A 17,888-nucleotide genomic window follows, 5' to 3' on the forward strand; every position below is an offset into this window, starting at 1 on the left:
TTAAATTTTGAATTTTAAATTTAAAAAATTAAAATTTTAATTTTTTTATTTGAAATAAAATTTAAAATGTGTCATTAAATTAAAATTTAAACTTTAAAAATTAAAAAAACAAAAGGAGAAGTTAAAATTTTAACTTCTTCAAAATTAAACATAAGGAAATGTAACTTAAAAATTTAAATAAAAAATTTAAAATACAAAAATGAAAGCTGAAAATTAAAAATAGGAGTTAAAAAAAAATTTGAATTTAGTTTTTTTTTTTAGCTTTTAAGTACATATTTATTTTATTTTTAGTTTCTATGGTTTGGATTTCCATTTTTGGGATTTGATTTTGATTTGCAAAGTGTTAATTTTTCATCCCCAGCATAGAAACTTATTCTCACGTGTTATGGTTAAAACTCGTTCACTACCAATTAACGCGAGAAAACTGTCAATAAAATATAGCAGTCCAACTTTTGCATAAATTCATATCTACATAGAACAGATATACATGTATAGCCCTGTGACTTGCCAATTATCTATTAATGGTGTAGCTAGCCCTGGGACCTCTTGCATCCGTCACTACCGAATTCTACTCACGGTAAGATCACTTCGCGCAACTTGCCGTAGATATTTCCCGCATTTTACCACTTTGCTGCGAATTTCCTTTTCCAATCCCGAATGGAGCACTGAAAGTGTCATAAATGTTTGTACCGGCTGGGTAGAGATCAAAATTGAATGGAAAACTTACCTGCAGTTTTCTATTTCTGTTCTAGCTGATCATCCCATTTTATCTGGGTAATTCTTATGCGGAGCGCCAAAATGATCTGCCTGCTAGATGACGGAGTGCTTTTTCGTTCATCCGAACTGCAACCAAAATATTTTTCCATCATTGGTTTCACAATATTAACCGGTCGGTTTCGTTAATATAAATTTCACTTACCTGATTGATTCGATGTTCATTTTCTCGCACCGATCGTTAATGCCGCTCTACTGTAGTAGATATTATGTTGCTACGGTTTATTAGGCCACTCACAAAGATAAATTTAGTTTTTTAGAAGAAATTACTCCCGGAGCAAATTGTAAACAAATGCCGGCAAACAAAATGTCGCCCGACTGCTGTCGGTTGTTGAATCCGTTTGCATTACAGTGGTTTTAGACAATATTACAATGATTATGTAAATGTATGTCACATTTAGGGTAATATTTCGCTTTATTTTGATCGAACATGATGTGCCGTGTTTCGAATGCAATCTCGTGCAAGAGAAGGTGGGCAATTTCACGTTCAATTGACGTGAGGACGAAAATAATTTTTCTGATTAGAATTTACACTGAGTAATGTAGTAAAGCGTGGATATGACGTGGAATTACACAAGATCTGTTTTTACGTCGAATTTCAAGGTACGTGTCGAGAAGTCACGTCGCGGCATATTAATATTTTTTTTGCTGTGCACCGTTGCTTTGATCAGTCTGGTAAGCTTCCCAGGGTAGCTTTCTCGTCCATAATTTTCCATAGCTCTAAGCGGTCAATACTATCGTATGCCGCCTTGAAATCAACGAACAGATGGTGCGTTGGGACCTGGTATTCACGGCATTTTTGAAGGATTTGCCGTACAGTAAAGATCTGGTCCGTTGTCGAGCGGCCGTCAACGAAGCCGGCTTGATAACTTCCCAGGAACTCATTCACTAATGGTGACAGACGACGGAAGATGATCTGGGATATCACTTTGTAGGCGGCATTAAGGATGGTGATCGCTCGAAAGTTTTCACACTCCAGCTTGTCGCCTTTCTTGTAGATGGAGCATATAACCCCATTCTTCCACTCCTCCGGTAGCTGTTCAGTTTCCCAGATTCTGACTATCAATTTGTGCAGGCAAGTGGCTAGCTTTTCCAGGCCCATCATGATAAGCTCAGCTCCGATACCATCCTTACCAGCTTCTTTGTTGGTCTTTAGCTGTTGAATGGCATCCTTAACTTCCCTCAAGGTGGGGGCTGGTTGGCTTCCATCGTCCGCTGAACTGACGTAGTCATCTCCTCCGCTGCCTCGACTTTCACTGCCTGTACTCTCAGCGCCATTCAAATGTTCCTCGTAGTGCTGTTTCCACCTTTCGATCACCACACGTTCGTCCGTCAAGATGCTCCCATCCTTATCCCGGCACATTTTGGCTCGCGGCACAAAGCCTTTGCGGGATGCGTTGAGCTTCTGGTATAACTTGCGTGTTTCTTGAGAACGACACAGCTGTTCCATCTCCTCGCACTTCGCTTCTTCCAGGCGGCGTTTCTTCTCCCCACATACCCGACGTTGTTCTCCGCTGCGTCGTTAATGGCTGCAACCGCGGCGGTCGTCGGTGCCGAACATTGTTACTGACGGATAGTTTTTGGCACAGTTTAACCATCACCAGATAGTAGTTAGAGTCGATGTTAGCGCCACGATATGTCCTGCCGTCGATAATGTCGGAGAAGTGCCGTACATCAATCAGAACGTGGTCGATTTGTGATTCTGTCTGCAGTGGTGATCTACAGGTGCACCGATACGGGAGGCTGTGTTGGAAGTAGGTGCTACGAATGGCCATATTCTTGGAGACGGCGAAATCAATTAGTCGTAGGCCGTTTTCGTTCGTCAGCCGGTGAGCGCTGAACTTCCCAATAGTCGGTCTAAACTCCTCCTCTTTGCCAACCTGAGCGTTCAAATCTTGTATGATGATTTTGACGTCGTGGCTTGGGCAGCTGTCGTACTCACGTTCCAGCTGCGCGTAGAATGCGTCCTTATCATCATCAGTGCTTCCGGAGTGTGGGCTATGGACGTTGATTATGCTGAAGTTGAAGAACCGGCCTTTGATCCTCAACCTGCACATTCTTTCATTGATCGGCCACCACCCGATTACGCGCCTTTGCTTATCGCCCATCACTATGAAAGTTATTCCCAGCTCGTGTGTGTTGCCGCTGCTCTGGTATGATTACCTCTAAACGTTCGCACCATTGATCCCTTCCAACAAACCTGCTGCAGCGCTACGATGCCGAATCCACGGTCCTTGAGCACATCGGCGAGTATGCGTGTGCTCCCGATGAAGTTGAGAGATTTGCAGTTTCACGAACCGAGTTTCCAATCGCTAGTCCCTTTTCGTCGCAGTGGTCTTCGCCGATGGTTCCGGTCCGTATTCTCTTGTTGATTGTTCGTTGCTTATGTTTTTTAAAGGCTGGCTTGCAGGGCCTGACACCAAACCCCCTAAATTTCAGGAGGACCATTCCTCTTTATTCCCGGTGGACCATGGTGCACAAATCAGCTTAGAGTCCCTGGCTAGCACTCGGACGATGATTAGCCGCCCCTAATATGGGGAACAGATGCTCTGTCAGATTTGCACCTCCGGAGAGGAGCAAACCTCCGCTTCCCTGTTAGAATACGACCATAGTTCCCACCGGGGTAACCCGATATTCCCTAAGGTTGCTCGTATCCCTGCCAGCAGTAAGAGGCTAAGGACCGCGAGGTGGGGTCTATTTTATTCCTTCAGGTACGCGAAGTACCAATGGTACGCTTTACCCAGCATTTGCCGTGCCTATTTTGCATTATCTCTACAGCAAATTTCGGTTTTATTCTATCAAAGTTTCTGCTTATATGGAAATATTTGAGAATCTAAATATGATTACAAAATAAACATCGTATTCTTTGAAATATCAGAGCATGCAAGGCAAATGATTCTTGTCATATTGTGTTTGGGTTCTGATAAAAGCTTGTTGCGATGTGCGTTTGTCAGTAAAAAAAGCTCTGTTGACTACAAAGGGTATATTATAAGGCGTTACTCGAATATTGATTTATGTCATAATTTTAGTTGAGTCTTCAAACATAAGTAGTAAATTATATTATTACTGCAAGCACGATGATACACTAAAGTCTTCAATCTATGGAACCAAAAGAAACAAGTGCTGCATTCCCTATCGAACAAATCCCTGATCTCCTTCACTGGTTATCATACACCATTTCGTTTCCTTCTATAACCCCTACTACAGAACAATAAGGATCTGTCTCATTTGGAGAATTAAACTTAAAAGTGACAGTTCGAGAATTAAAAAATCACCCCGTTATAAGAATGGCTGGTGCTACCCAGCAATTCCAATAGGACATCGATGGAAAATGATTCGATATCTGTCAAAAGCAATCATGCTCTGCGAGCAGGGTTATTTGATAATTATTGAAATGTCACTTTTAAGTTTAATTTCAGTTTAATTATCCAATTGAGACAGACCCTAAAAAAGCAACCAAGATTTCCGCACACAATGCAACGCTGTGATTGCCAGTCCTTGGAATGTAGGGTATTTGATATGTTTTATTCCGATACGTAAATGAGTTTTCACTATGAAAGATTGATGAAGATTTAGTTACAAACATACTTGATTTTCCAGTTATTGTAAGTTTGTACATTCCTATAACTGTCTGTTCCAAATAACCGAAATACCTACGTTTACCAAAAATCGCTATCATCATATTGTTTATATGACGAAAACTCGTGCCTACGATAAAATGACTCCTAGCTCTATTGAATCCTTGGTTTTATTTCACTCTTTGGATGCTAACCCTTTTATTTTCTTTTCTCACATCTTGCAGGTATCCCAAACCGGGAACGAGAAATCCAACAATCACGCTGAAAGTCGCCGACCTGGCAGACCCCAAGAGCATACGGACCAGAGAGCTCACGCCACCGCCAATCCTCGTGAATCAGTAAGTGATTTCTTCGTTTCCTTTCCAACCTTACATAGCTATTAGGTATACATATATGGCTGCCAGTTTCAGTCGTTTATTTTCTATTAAACTCGAGACGATTGCCTCAGTTCTTACATCCTCGATACGGAGGCGACCGGAGTGATTTGGTCGTCGGTTTTCTGTGCTTCAACACAATGTCGTGTAGGTATTAAAAACAAAGGAAAAGGTAGCTCCCACGTGATTTACTAAGAGTTTTACTACATTGAATGGATTTAATCTAAGCTGACCAGGATATGTATGACCTCATGTCAGGGGTTGGGTGGTAGCGGAAAGAGTTCAGAGAAAATTCAATATGAATTATGAATGGAAATCTTTGCAGGAGAATTCTTTCAGCAACATTTCAGGAAGTTGAAGTTCAAGTTTGTACAATGTTCTATGCAATATTTCGTTTTTGTTTTGCTTTTGCATAATAATTTATATATCATATAAATGTGATTTTTATCGTAATACTTTTAATTTATTTCACTGTTTTATATTTTATCTAATGGTATTGCGGAAACCAAAGTATACTTGCAATAACAGACATGAAGGTATGAAAAATTGACAATTTCCACATATGGATTAAATATATAACAATTTTTCAAGGCAAACCGTTTTCGTAACTTACGCGCCTCAGCATGCCTTGTTGCACTTTCGATCATAACGAAAAAAAACCCAGATTAATCCACCTAGCGTTGGTGGTGCATTTCTCGCATTTAGTTAAGACACCAACCTTATATGGGGTTTATGTGGTCCGATGTACCATTTTCTTCATAACTTTTTAAACGCAATGACCGATCGTTATAAAATTCAATAGTGATCAACAAGGCTTCCCTGTCGAATGAAACTTGTTGCGAGAAAATCGGTTATGATTTCTATACGAAAGTTGTCTAATGTTTTTTATAGCTTTTGTGCACACACATACACACACATACACACATACATACACACATACATACACACGGACAGACAGACATGTGCTCAGCTCGTCGAGCTGAGTCGATTGGTATATAATACTATGGGTCTCAGAGGTTTCTATAAAAAGTTCGTATTCGGAGTGAAATGATAGCCTTTCGGTACAACTTAGTTGTACGAGAAAGGCAAAAACCCATTTTAATTAATCGCCCACTTTGAGCGTGCTTACAGCGGCACACTAGGAGTTAACTTTCTGAAATCAGTATGGCGAAAGGCATCTAAGCTTCGATTTCTCAAAATCAAGCACCTCCATCGAAAAAATATTTGGTAGGCGTAATAGCAGACACTTTCCTACATAACCGGTACCAAATATTTTTTCATGAAAAGTTCATAATTTTGAGAAAACCCGCATTAGATGTCTTTCGCCATACAAATTTCCGGCGGTTAACTCACGCTGGCTATTTCACGCATATACTATAGCGCCTGGGTGTGACAGCGGCGGGTAGAAAATCAGCCACTGCCAATAATTCATTCACCGAGTAGTGATGCTGCCTTTCTCTTTCTCGTGGCTTATATGGTTCGATTTACTATTTTCTTCATATCTTTCAAACGCAGCCGTCGATCATTATGAAATTCAAAAGTGATCAACAAGGCTTTGTCCCCTATCGAATAAAACTTGTTGCGAGGAAATCGGTTAAAGATTTCTATATGAAAAGTTGTCTAATGTTTTTCTTAGCTATTGTGCACACACATACACACACACGGACAGACAGACATGTGCGCAGTTCGTCGAGCTGAGTCGATTGGAATACAGTCAAACCTCCATGAGTCGATGTTCTACGACTCGATATCGACTCATGGAAGCAAATTACAGTACTGACCCGATTTTGTCACTCCCCGATTTTGTCTACCCCCGATTTTGTCTACCCCCGATTTTATCACGTTTTCGACCCGATTTTATCACGTCCCGATTTTGTCACGTTTTCGACCCGATTTTGTCACCCCAAAAAAAATTGTCATTCTTTTTATTTTCGTAAATAATACCAAAAACAACATTGATTTTCATGAAATAACTTTCACCGCCTGTAGTTTATTACGAACGACTTCTGAGTACCTGGGAAATATTCTGTAAGCAATTTCGACAAGAAATAACGGGTACAGTTCACGCATTTTGCCTTTCCAAGGCATAAAATGATTCATATTTGTGGAATGAATTAAAAAAAAATGAAAATATTTTTTTTCCAATTTTGTCACATACCCTGTTTTATCACCCCAAAATTCACCAGGGGGGTGACAAAATCGGGATATTACTGTATTACATATTAAAAAATATTTTCTGGGTTACTATGATGGTCCCTTCAAACAGCTTCCTATTGACTTTATATTCCTCATCTCGATATTTCCATGAGTCGATGGTCCCTTCAATATCGACTCATGGAGGTTTGACTGTATAACACTATGGGTCCCCGATGCTTCTATAAAAAGTTCGTTTTCGGAGTGAAATTATAGCCTTTCGGTGCAACTTCGTTGTACGAGAAAGGCAAAAACGGTTGCATGATGGATTATCCTTTAAGAGGCTGAAGGAAAAACGTTTGGGCTCCATGATTTTTTACAAAAACAGAACATGATCAATGTTTTGACTTTCTCAATATTTTTTCGCACTTACCATTAACCAATTTTCTCGCTTCAAGTTACATTCGACGGACAATCCTGACCCATTGTTTCCTATAAAAATTTAGACTATGGTTTCAAAAGTTATGATCAACAAGTTATTCTGTATACAGCACGAGAAAAGTATCATGGAAAGGTGAATTAATAAGGTTTTTTAAAGTAACATTCAGTATTATTCATATTTTATTGATTTTTCTACTCAGTATCAATAATAGCTATGTTTGCTAATTGTAAAAAAGGAGAAAAGCAACTTTTTTGAAAGATTATAACAGCGTTTGGATTACTCATTACTTTCGGAATAATTTGATAATTTACGTTAATATTGGATGTTCCAGATCCTACGAATCATCTATAAAACTGTAATAAATTTTAGAAACCGTTGAATTGTACTGGAAACTATAGAAATTATTCTCCAGAGGTGAACCAGCCAAGGGCTGAAAGCCTCTTTAATAAAGAAGAAAAAAAAAGAAATTTCTCATGTTCTAAACCATTTGCAATTAGACGCATATTGACACTAACAAACAAGAGGAACTTCATGTCAAAATATTGTTCTCGAAATTTCATTTCTACCCCAGGCTACCTATCTCTGGAACTTTCCGATACACAACTCGATACTATTTCCAGTTAGAAACCATCGGCAATTCACAACTGGCCAACCTTTCCCATCAATTATAGACCTCTCCTCTAAAGGAAAACTTTCCGCATTGTTTCCGGCCGTTTTACCATCGTGGTTTTCATCGTCGTCGTTTACACTGCAGGATGCAAACTAGTTTCCGAACACACTGCTTCATTCTCGACAACAATTCCCCTCACAATCCTCACTCTGCACCAACCGTCGACCAAGCTTAACTTCATCAATAGTTACGACCTTAGTTACAACTCTATCAGCGCTGACTCGACCCAATCCCAATCAGGAAACTAATTTATCTCGTTACAATCGGTCCACCCAAATGGGGCTGTTGCCACTTCTATTTGCGCGCTTTGCACTCACCACCTGACTGACTGTGTATACGTTTATTTGTCGTTGCAGGGAGCACTACTTCACCAGTGCAGCCTGGGTTTCCCAGACCGAGGTCAGTGTCGTTTGGATGAACCGACCGCAAAACCTCTCGGTCGTTACGCTGTGCAAGAGCCCGATGTGGTACTGTCAAGAGGTAATTTGTCTTGTTTATATTTTCTTTTGCCTTTTTTGTGTATTGTTGCGATAGAGTCATGGGAAAACTGTTGCTAGCGAATAAACCTCCAGCCGTTGACGCAAATGTAAAACTGTAAATAACAATCCAGGTTTTGGGGTTTCCTTTGCGGTGGCCAATCAAAGGGTGGGTCAAGAGAAACTGTTATTAGGATCATGCGGATTGTGAATATGAATCAACAGGATGCAAAATTAATAAACTTTTTATAAAATAATTCAAATTTTAGTTACACAATAATTGACTATTATTACAAATGAATTAATTATAAAGAAGATTGCTTAGATAATAAATAAACTATGAAGCACTATGCTATAATCCAAAACGTAAAATCTTTTGCCCAACTTCTCACCTGCATCAGCACAATCACACTTGTCGACAGTTTGCTAAAATTTACATATAATTCAATCCCACCGTTGACACCCAGTGTCACACTGATTGCCCTGCATTTGCATAGGTACTGAATATCCTGCCAGTCGAGAATGGAACAAAAAGCTATCCCAATTCTTCTGTACCATCTACTTGTCGTCATCCATTAACAATTTACTCCATATCTAGTACGTTCACGTGAAGCAGAGTATTCTTCATGACGCCTCCCCAGGGTAAAATGCTTTTTCACGATTGTACCTACTTTTTATAAGCGACCTGTAACGATGAGGCGAAATTTCTTGAGTTCTCTTCAAGTGCTATATTATTGTGGTTGGCATATGAAATATGAAATTGGTTCGGAACGCTTGCAGACACAAGCTGTCAAGATACCAGTAGAGTGGTGGAATAAAATGGATCAAACTAAATAGAAAAATATTTAAGAGTTTTTAAGTAAAATGTCTTTATTCGTCATAAGACGAGTTATGTTGACCTGAACAGTAAAGTTGTGTTGAGTACCTATGCAACACCGGAAACGATCGAATTATTGAAAACGAATGAAATATCTATACATACCATGGAATTCAATGGAATAATAGTCATTAAAACGGACACCTACCTGCCTCTTCATTTTTTTTAAAGCGAAAATCATCATAGTTTTCTCCAAGAAGAAATTGGACACCCTTTGAAACTTAGAGTTAGAGTATCTTATAATGGTCGTTTTAGATCAACTACCGTTCGTGCTATAACATACACACAGTCATAAACAGTTAATTTCAATGAAATTATGTAATGTAGTCTATTTGTGAAGCTGCTAAGTCACTTTTGTGTTTAGATTTTTAACAACAATAATTTACAAATAAGATTACTTCATTTCACAGCTCCGATATTCATCCCGGGCTGCGAAATGGTGAGTTGACGAGGTTGCGTACTTAGCTGGTAGTGCAGCCTGGGCACTGTTGTCCTTCTGACATCAGCTAGAGTGAGAGGGTGCGTCCTGTGGGGTCTGCCTAGGATGTGGTAGGGTTCGACAGTGGGCTCTGTTGAACTTCTATAAAAAGCTGCATGTGTCCCCAAGCAGGCCCTATCAAAGCGACCGTGTGCCGCTCAAAGCGCACTAGCCTAGTCCTGGTGTTGGGTGGGACTTTAAACAAATTTGACCCGACTGATCGAGCGTCTGTTCACCAAAGAGGTGCGGCTCCAACAGCGCCTTTTCTGGCATCCAGCGGCTGAGTATGAAATGCTATTCCCCGGAAGCTATATCTAAGATGGCAGCCCCATCCCGGTGGATAGGGAACCTTGAGCCAACAACCTACTGTTCCCGATATATCAATTTGTTCGAGAATCCGATAATGAAAGAATACGGACTGATTTTACGGCGACGACTCTTAGCGCGAAACAACGGACACGAATAGGAACATGGAACGTTTTAACCCTAGCCCAGCAGGGTAAATTGGCACAACTTGCCAATGAGGCACGCCGCATGAAGCTTGAGATCCTGGGACTAAGTGAAGTCCGTTGGCCAAACTTTGGAGAACACATAACGCTGTCGGGACAAGTTCTGCTATACTCTGGTTTACGAGGTGAACACGCTCCCCGGCATCGCGGAGTTGGCTTCCTACTAAGCGCTCAGGCACACTCTGCGCTTATGAATTGAAAGGATAATCGTTGCCAGAACACGGGTCCGAAACCTTACTATAATCCAATGTTATGCGCCAACCGATGCTGCCGATCTGTAAGACAAAGAAAACATCTACAGTCAACTCAATGCCGTCGTAGATAGAATTCCGAAGGGTGATATCAAGATCTGTTTGGGCGACTTCAATGCGAAGATCGGATCCGACAACTCGAACCATGAGCCCTGGAGGAAGATAGAGGAGCGAAGGGAAGCCAAAGCCGCGATAGAGCCAAACCAGAGGAGCCAAAGTCTTAGCCCGTCAACGATACGCGGCTCTTGAGAAGGAAGTAAAACGCTCATGTCGACGGGACAAGCGAGCGTGGGCAGACTCTCTAGCCGACGAAGGAGAGAGAGCCGCCGCAACCGGGGACATTCGCCTCCTCTACGATATCTCACGACGCTTAAGCGGGGCGAAGATGAATGCAACGATGCCTGTGAAAGACGCGAATGATCAGTTATTGACCGACCCAACTGACCAGCTGAAACGCTGGTTCGAGCACTTCGAACAACTTTTTCAAGTGCCAGCCAGGCCATCACCACCTCGGCATGATCTGCCTAGGATCCGACATATAACACGCGTCAATACCGAAGCTCCATCACTGCTAGAGATTCAAACAGCCATCCAAAGCATGAAATCGAATAAAGCCCCAGGGGTCGACCGCATATCAGCCGAGATGCTCAAAGCTGACCCCATGACATCCGCACAACTACTGCATCGTTTATTTCATAATATCTGGGACACCGCAACTTTCCCGGTCGACTGGACACAAGGTATCTTAGTGAAGGTGCCCAAAAAGGGTGACCTGTCTGTATGCGATAACTGGCGAGGCATTATGTTACTGTGTACCGTTCTCAAAGTTCTGTGCAAAATTATCCTAGCCCGGATTCAGGAGAAGATCGATGCGACTCTCCGTCGGCAGCAGGCCGGATTCCGTGCCGGAAGATCCTGTGTGGACCATATTGTCACGCTCCGCATAATTCTGGAGCAGGTCAACGAATTCCAAGAGTCCCTTTACTTGGTATTCATTGACTACGAAAAAGCTTTCGACCGTCTCAATCACGAGAATATGTGGGAGCCCTGAGACGCAAGGTGGTTCCTGAGAAAATCAGCGGCCTCATCGAAGCACAGTACGAGGCCTTTTCGTGTAGAGTGCTGCACAATGGGGTCCTGTCCGACCCTATCCGGGTCGTAGCTGGTGTGAGGCAAGGATGTATTCTATCACCGTTACTGTTCCTCATCGTAATCGATGAGATTCTGGTAGATGCGATTGACCGTGAACCAAACCGCGGGCTGTTATGGCAGCCTATAACCATGGAGCACCTAAACGACTGATGACGTTGCACTCCTCGCGCAACGGCGCTCTGATATGCACAGTAAGCTCAACGACCTTGCCGAGCGCTCCTCCTCGGCAGGTTTAGTCATCAACGTCAACAAAACCAAATCGTTGGATGTAAACACGGTGACTCCTTCCAGTTTCACAGTAGCCGGGCAACCAGTGGAGAATGTTGAAAGCTTCCAATATCTTGGTAGCCAAATGGCGTTAGACGACGGTACCAAGATCGACATTGGCGCACGGATCAAGAAACCAAGGGCTGCCTTTGCAAGTTTACGAAATATCTGAAAAAAACAGGCAGCAGATAAGCGAACGCACCAAAATCCGAATTTTCAACTCTAACGTGAAATCTGTGCTGCTAGCGAATACGCTAGCGAAACATGGTATGTATCAGTGGAGAACACTCAACGGCTGCAGGTGTTCATTAACAGATGCCTGCGGTATATAATTCGGGCCTGGTGGCCTCACAACTGGATCTCAAACAACGAGAACGAGCTCCATCGTCGTTGTCACCAGAGGCCGATAGCAACAGAAATTCGGGATCGGAAGTGGGGCTGAGTCGACCACACTCTACGTAGGGGCGGAAACGAAATCTGTAAACGAACATTAGACTGGAACCCAGCGGTACATCGAAGCAGAGGCTCATGGTGGCGAAGCCTCAATAAAGAAATAAAAGAAGTCGACCGAAATCTAACCTGGCAACAGGTTAAAGCGATAGCCAGGGAACGCTCAGGATGGAGATCTTTCAACTCGGCACTTTGCACCACCGGAGGTGTACAGCATCCATAAGTAAGTAAGTAAGATATTCATCCCACGAAAAACAAAGCAATGAAAAGGAATTTGGTTTGTTTCTCATTTTTGCGATTTTCTTCACCAGGGAGCGCGCATGTTAGGGAAAGAAATTGACAAAATGTGTGCTTTATTTGTGCTGTGCCAGTTTCCAGGTAGGGGAGAACGGTCCAAAATGCACCTCTGGGGCAAAATGGCCTCACTCATAAAATCACTCATATAACCTGTTGTAGTATATTTATGAACGAATATTACCATTACAATTCATAATTAGTTATCCATCATTGAGCTTCATTGGGAAAATTTAGCAAAATCCCTTCCGATTCACTCAAATTTAACGATTTGCTATTCTCCCACCACATCCGTAAGATTGTAGTTCAATCCATTAAGAAAAAACAAACAACCATGCGTTCACCATCATTTTACATGCAATTGAGTCATTTTAGACCACCATTTGGGCGTTTTGCCCCAGGCCTATTTTTAAAACATTTTTTAAATGCGTTAGAAAGTCATGAAAACCTTATTATTTTGAATAGGAGATCATTGTGAAATGTAGCTGGGTTTGTAAATTTTGCACCTATACGTTGAAATGGTTGGGTATTTTTGTTTATATGGGCGAAAACATCGGAAAAGCTTAAGGGGTGCATTTTGGACCGTTCTCCCCTACTTCGAAGAGTCGCTCGATATTTTGTTGGTAACACCGGTAATGGCTTAACGCCGCGGAGCAAGAAATGATTCGGCGTGAGGGACTCTTGATTTGCTGACTCCAGTGGGATGTACATATGTCAATGGTCATGAATTAATTATTCCTTCTGCTTCAATTATTACGGTTTCTAAGGTCTCATCATCGGGCTTTTTGGTGGAATAAAGAAATACACATGCGGCTCGTTTTACTGAGCGGACCATGCGTTCCCACGCTCCACCCACATGAGGAGCACCGAGAGGGTTGAATGACCTTTTTGTATTGCCATTAGTGAAAACTGCTGCTAACGTTTGGTCACGTTCTTCTATTTGTTTTCTCAGTTCATTGTTGGCTCCGTGAAAGTTTGTCCCATTACTTACTACTTGATGGGCTACAGCTGTTCGACGAACCTACGTCGAATGGAGTATCCTTCTCTACTGGACTCGATCCTGGGCCAATCGCTTCCAGTCGCCCTGAGCATTGAGCGCCCACAGGTCCTCTTCAACTGCAGAAAACCATCGAGTACGCGGCCTTCAACGAAGCCTGCGGCCCCTTCCGGGTTCTCTACTAAATATTATCTTCGCTTGACGTTCTTCCGCCATACGTGTCCAGCCCACCGTAGTCTGCCGTGTTGTTTAAGCTTAATAATATCCAGCCCTTTATACACCTGGTACAATTCGTGATTCATGCGACGACGCTAGATACCGTTCTCCTGTCTACCACCGAGTATTGTCCGCAGCACCTTACGCTCAAACACTCCGAAAGCTCTCCGGTCAACCTCCTTTAACGGCCATGTTTCATGGCCGTATAAAGTTACAGGAAGAATCAGAGTAGTATACAGCGCGAGTTTTGTTTTCGTTTGCAGACTACGGGACTTAAGCTGGTTACGAAGTCCGTAATAAGCCCTATTTGCAGCTGTAATACGCCTTTTCACCTCGTGGGTAACATCATTATCGCACATCACTAATGTTCCACGATACACAAATTCTTCTACCATTTCCAATTTTTCACCATCCAGCACCATTTCGCTACCACCACCGCTAATGAACCCACGTTGATTGCCAGCGACCATGTACTTCGTTTTGCTGGTATTGATCGTGAGTCCAATCCTCGCTGTTTCCCCTCTTAAAAGGCACAAAGGCCTCTTCCATGGCACGGCGATCAATCCCGATAATATCGATATCATCCGCAAATAAACATTTGATCCGTCGTTGATCAGCCCTCACGGAAACCTGCTTGGTATTCGCCGACGAAGGACTCTTCAAGCGGTCTCAATCTGTTGAACAGAATACGGGACATAATTTTGTACGCCGAATTAAGGAGGGTTATTCCTCGGTAATTGTCGCACTCCAGTATGTGCCCCTCCCTAAAGAGAGGGCAAATGAGGCCGTCCAACCAGCTAGCAGGCATTTCTTCATCTTCCCATATTTTCGACAAAATATGGTGCAGAACTTCATAAAGCTGCTCTCTGCCATGTTTGAGAAATTCAGCCGGGAGCTGGTCCTTCCCCGCAGCCTTATTGTTTTTCAGCATTTTAACAGCTTTTGTAACCTCATCTAGTGTAGGTGACTCCACAGCTTGTCCATCGTTGCTAATATTTATTTTGTTCTTTTTGTTAAATATCTTGGCTGTGTATATGCACAGCACATGTTTCGAAATGGACAAATTGATATGAAATTTGCGAAAAAGAATCCACGTGTCTTGGAGGGACTCGAACCCTAAACCTCCTACTCTCTAGATAGGCGTGATAACCCCTACACAACAACACCACTTAAAGGTCACGTCTGCGGAAAAGCCATCAGAATCCGAGTACCAACCTCCACCGCGGTTAGCTCTTTTTTTGCAAATTGAATATCTTTCGGATGCTTGATTTGTCCAATCTCCACATGTGCTTCACTGTTGTATATCCACAGTCAAGCGAGTGCACATTGTTTATTAAACGAGTATTAAACTGTTCACCGATGCACCGTTATTTCCATTATTCAACAAATGACGGTAGATTGCGCTGTTTTTCTCCGCACGCCATTGACAGACTCATAAAACCTCTGCTCCGCACCTCACTAGGCACCGTATGCATGTTTTCGACACTTTTGTTACCAATGCTCGCATTTTTTGGAATTTGAACACGATGTCTCATTTCGTTGATAATTGTCTCCCGATTTGCATGTTTATACCGACGATGATACCAATCTACAAGGAGAACCATGATTCGAGATTGCTGTGGTAGTATTAATTGGCCTCCCTGGTTGGGAGATGGCAACATGAAAGTATTGGCCACATACTATCCGGCTGACGCAGGAATTCTAGTCCACCAAAGCATACGTTTTGTTCGCTGAAACTGGGTCCCGATCCCCACTTCGTTGCAAGATCAGCTACGTTTGATTTGGTGAGGATCCACCGCCATTCACTTACATCCGTCAACGATAAGATTTCAGCTACACGGCGGTACTTGCGGTGGCCGGAGTTAATCCAGGCCAATACTGTCTGAGAGACGGTCCAAAGCACACGTTTGGTTACAGGAATACCATGCATGCCAACGACAATCGATGTGCTTCGTTCAGTTACGTATTGCTTCTTCGTCTGCCACATCGCCATTCAGGTGCTCTTCTAGTGCTGCCGCCACCTTTGGATCACCTCACGCTCGTTCGTAGAAGGTTCCCGTTTTGTCCTTACACATATCAGGCTGTGGCAAGTGGCCCTTACGTAACGTTCAACTTCACGAAATTTCGTGTGTTATTAGCGCGGTACAGTTGTTCCGTCTCTTCACGGTCTCGATAACGCTTTTCCTCTGGAAAATCGAGTTTTGTCTGTTCCGCGCCTTTTATAACGTGCCTCGTTCGCCCTCGTGCGGTTTTGCAGCAATCTCGCCCATGTTGATTCTTCTCTTCTACTAACAGCTCACATTCGCCGTCTCCAGTCGTTTCTCTGATCCGGTGGCACCGTGCCAAGTGCAGCGTAGCGTGCTACCAATGGTGAATCGAATATCTCGCCAGTCATCTTCAAGAGAAACTGCGCCCAGCTGCTCTTCCGTTAGATCCCATGCTAATCTACCGTCTTGTGGCGCCCAATATTAAGCGCGCGTCCGACTTCGACCGTGTTACACCGTCGAGTTTTGAGCGCAAGCATACTGCAATGGGTGGTACGGATTAAATATTCCACTGCAGTAAGTGCGTCGTTCGTGATGTCGGAAAGAATTTACCGTCGATTGGAAGTGGTCGATTTGGTTTTCGTTTCTTGGTTGGTGATCTCCATGGCCTTGTGGATATTTTGCGGGAAAGAAGGTGCTTCGGACTACCATTCCGTGGGAGCTGCAGATTTATACATCGCTGGCCGTTGTCATTCGATACGGTGTGCAGACTGTCCGGTCCGATGACCGGTCTTATTTCCTCCTTCCACCTGTGCGTTCGTATGACCGATGACGATTTTGACGTCCCGCAGGGGCATCATCATGTTTGCTCCAGTTGTGCGTAGAATGCTTCTTCTCGTCGTCGGGTCTCTCTTCGTGTGGGCAGTGCACGTTGATGATGCTATAGTTGAAGAAACGGCCTTTAATCTCAGCTTGCACATCGCTTCATGGGCTGCCACCAATCACGCGTGGCGCATCGTACCCAGCACTATGAAGCCGTTTCCCAGCTCGTTGGTGGTGCCACAGCTTTGGTAGAAGGTAGCCGCTCGATGCCCGCTTTTCCAACCTTTCTGTCCTGTCCAGCAAATCTCCTACAGCCCACGACGTCGAAGTTCGGGATGTAATTCATCGTAGATCATCCTGTCGCAACCTGCGAAACCTAGCGACACGTTCCATGTTCCAAGCTTCGATCGTGATCCTGTATTCGTCGCCTGGTCTTTGCCGATTATATCGAGTCGCATTATCTCTTATATTGCTCGTAATGATTGGTTTTCCAGGCGGCTTTTGCCCTGCGCAAACCTCCTGTCTCGTCGGAGAGCCGTCGTGTCGGGCTGTTTAGCGTCCCACCTAACACCAGGACTTGGCATGCGCTTTGGCGCACGGTCGCTTTTGGCGCTACTTGCGGATACATGCAGCTTTTATAGGAATTTAACAGGGCCCTGTCAAACCCCACCACATCTATGAAGCCCCACAACTCGCAGATGGCCTGGGAGGGATCGTCAAGCCCTTGGGCAGTCCTTGCTGCCCGACTACAAATCAATGCAATATGGTTATTATCGGACGGGACGGGCTCGATGAGTAGAAGTCGAAATTGATGTTTAATGACATTTTGAAAATCAAGATGGCCAACTTCGTTTGCTATAACTTCAATCCTATATGTACCAGGAGAAGTTGTCAAAGAAATTCCTGTTAAAATTTGTAGTTGTCGAAATTGTCGGAGAAATTTTCCAATTCCGGTATATCTAAAAAATATAAATTTTGTCGTCTCATGCAAGTTTAATTTGTACGTAGAAAGTTAATGATATAGATTTATAGACTTTATCGAATGATAATAAATAAGTCATTATAAAGCATATTACCCCATAAGCTTGCGTAAATATGTTATTTCAATAGGAATCTTTATTCCTTATATTGACTACACTTATA

At 42.9% G+C, this 17,888-nt stretch overlaps 1 protein-coding gene and 1 long non-coding RNA gene across 2 annotated transcripts in view; one reads left to right on the forward strand and one right to left on the reverse strand.

The window, feature by feature from the left end:
- Nucleotides 1-341: 341 nt before the first annotated feature.
- Nucleotides 342-1,108, reverse strand: LOC134204442 (uncharacterized). Its single transcript, XR_009977868.1, has 3 exons — nucleotides 920-1,108; nucleotides 728-843; nucleotides 342-665 (listed from the first exon to the last, which is right to left on the reverse strand). It is a non-coding gene; the product is annotated as an uncharacterized LOC134204442 (long non-coding RNA).
- Nucleotides 1,109-3,318: 2,210 nt separating this feature from the next.
- LOC134204438 (venom dipeptidyl peptidase 4) overlaps nucleotides 3,319-17,888 on the forward strand; it is a 112,567-nt gene continuing 97,997 nt past the window's right edge. Inside the window, exons 1-3 of the mRNA XM_062679258.1 lie at nucleotides 3,319-3,461; nucleotides 4,577-4,690; nucleotides 8,328-8,451. Coding sequence (XP_062535242.1) covers nucleotides 3,319-3,461; nucleotides 4,577-4,690; nucleotides 8,328-8,451 — 381 coding nt within the window. The remainder of the gene's footprint in view (nucleotides 3,462-4,576; nucleotides 4,691-8,327; nucleotides 8,452-17,888) is intronic.

Source organism: Armigeres subalbatus, unplaced genomic scaffold (assembly GCF_024139115.2).
Source record: "Armigeres subalbatus isolate Guangzhou_Male unplaced genomic scaffold, GZ_Asu_2 Contig58, whole genome shotgun sequence".
In the NCBI taxonomy this organism is placed as follows: domain Eukaryota; kingdom Metazoa; phylum Arthropoda; class Insecta; order Diptera; family Culicidae; genus Armigeres; species Armigeres subalbatus.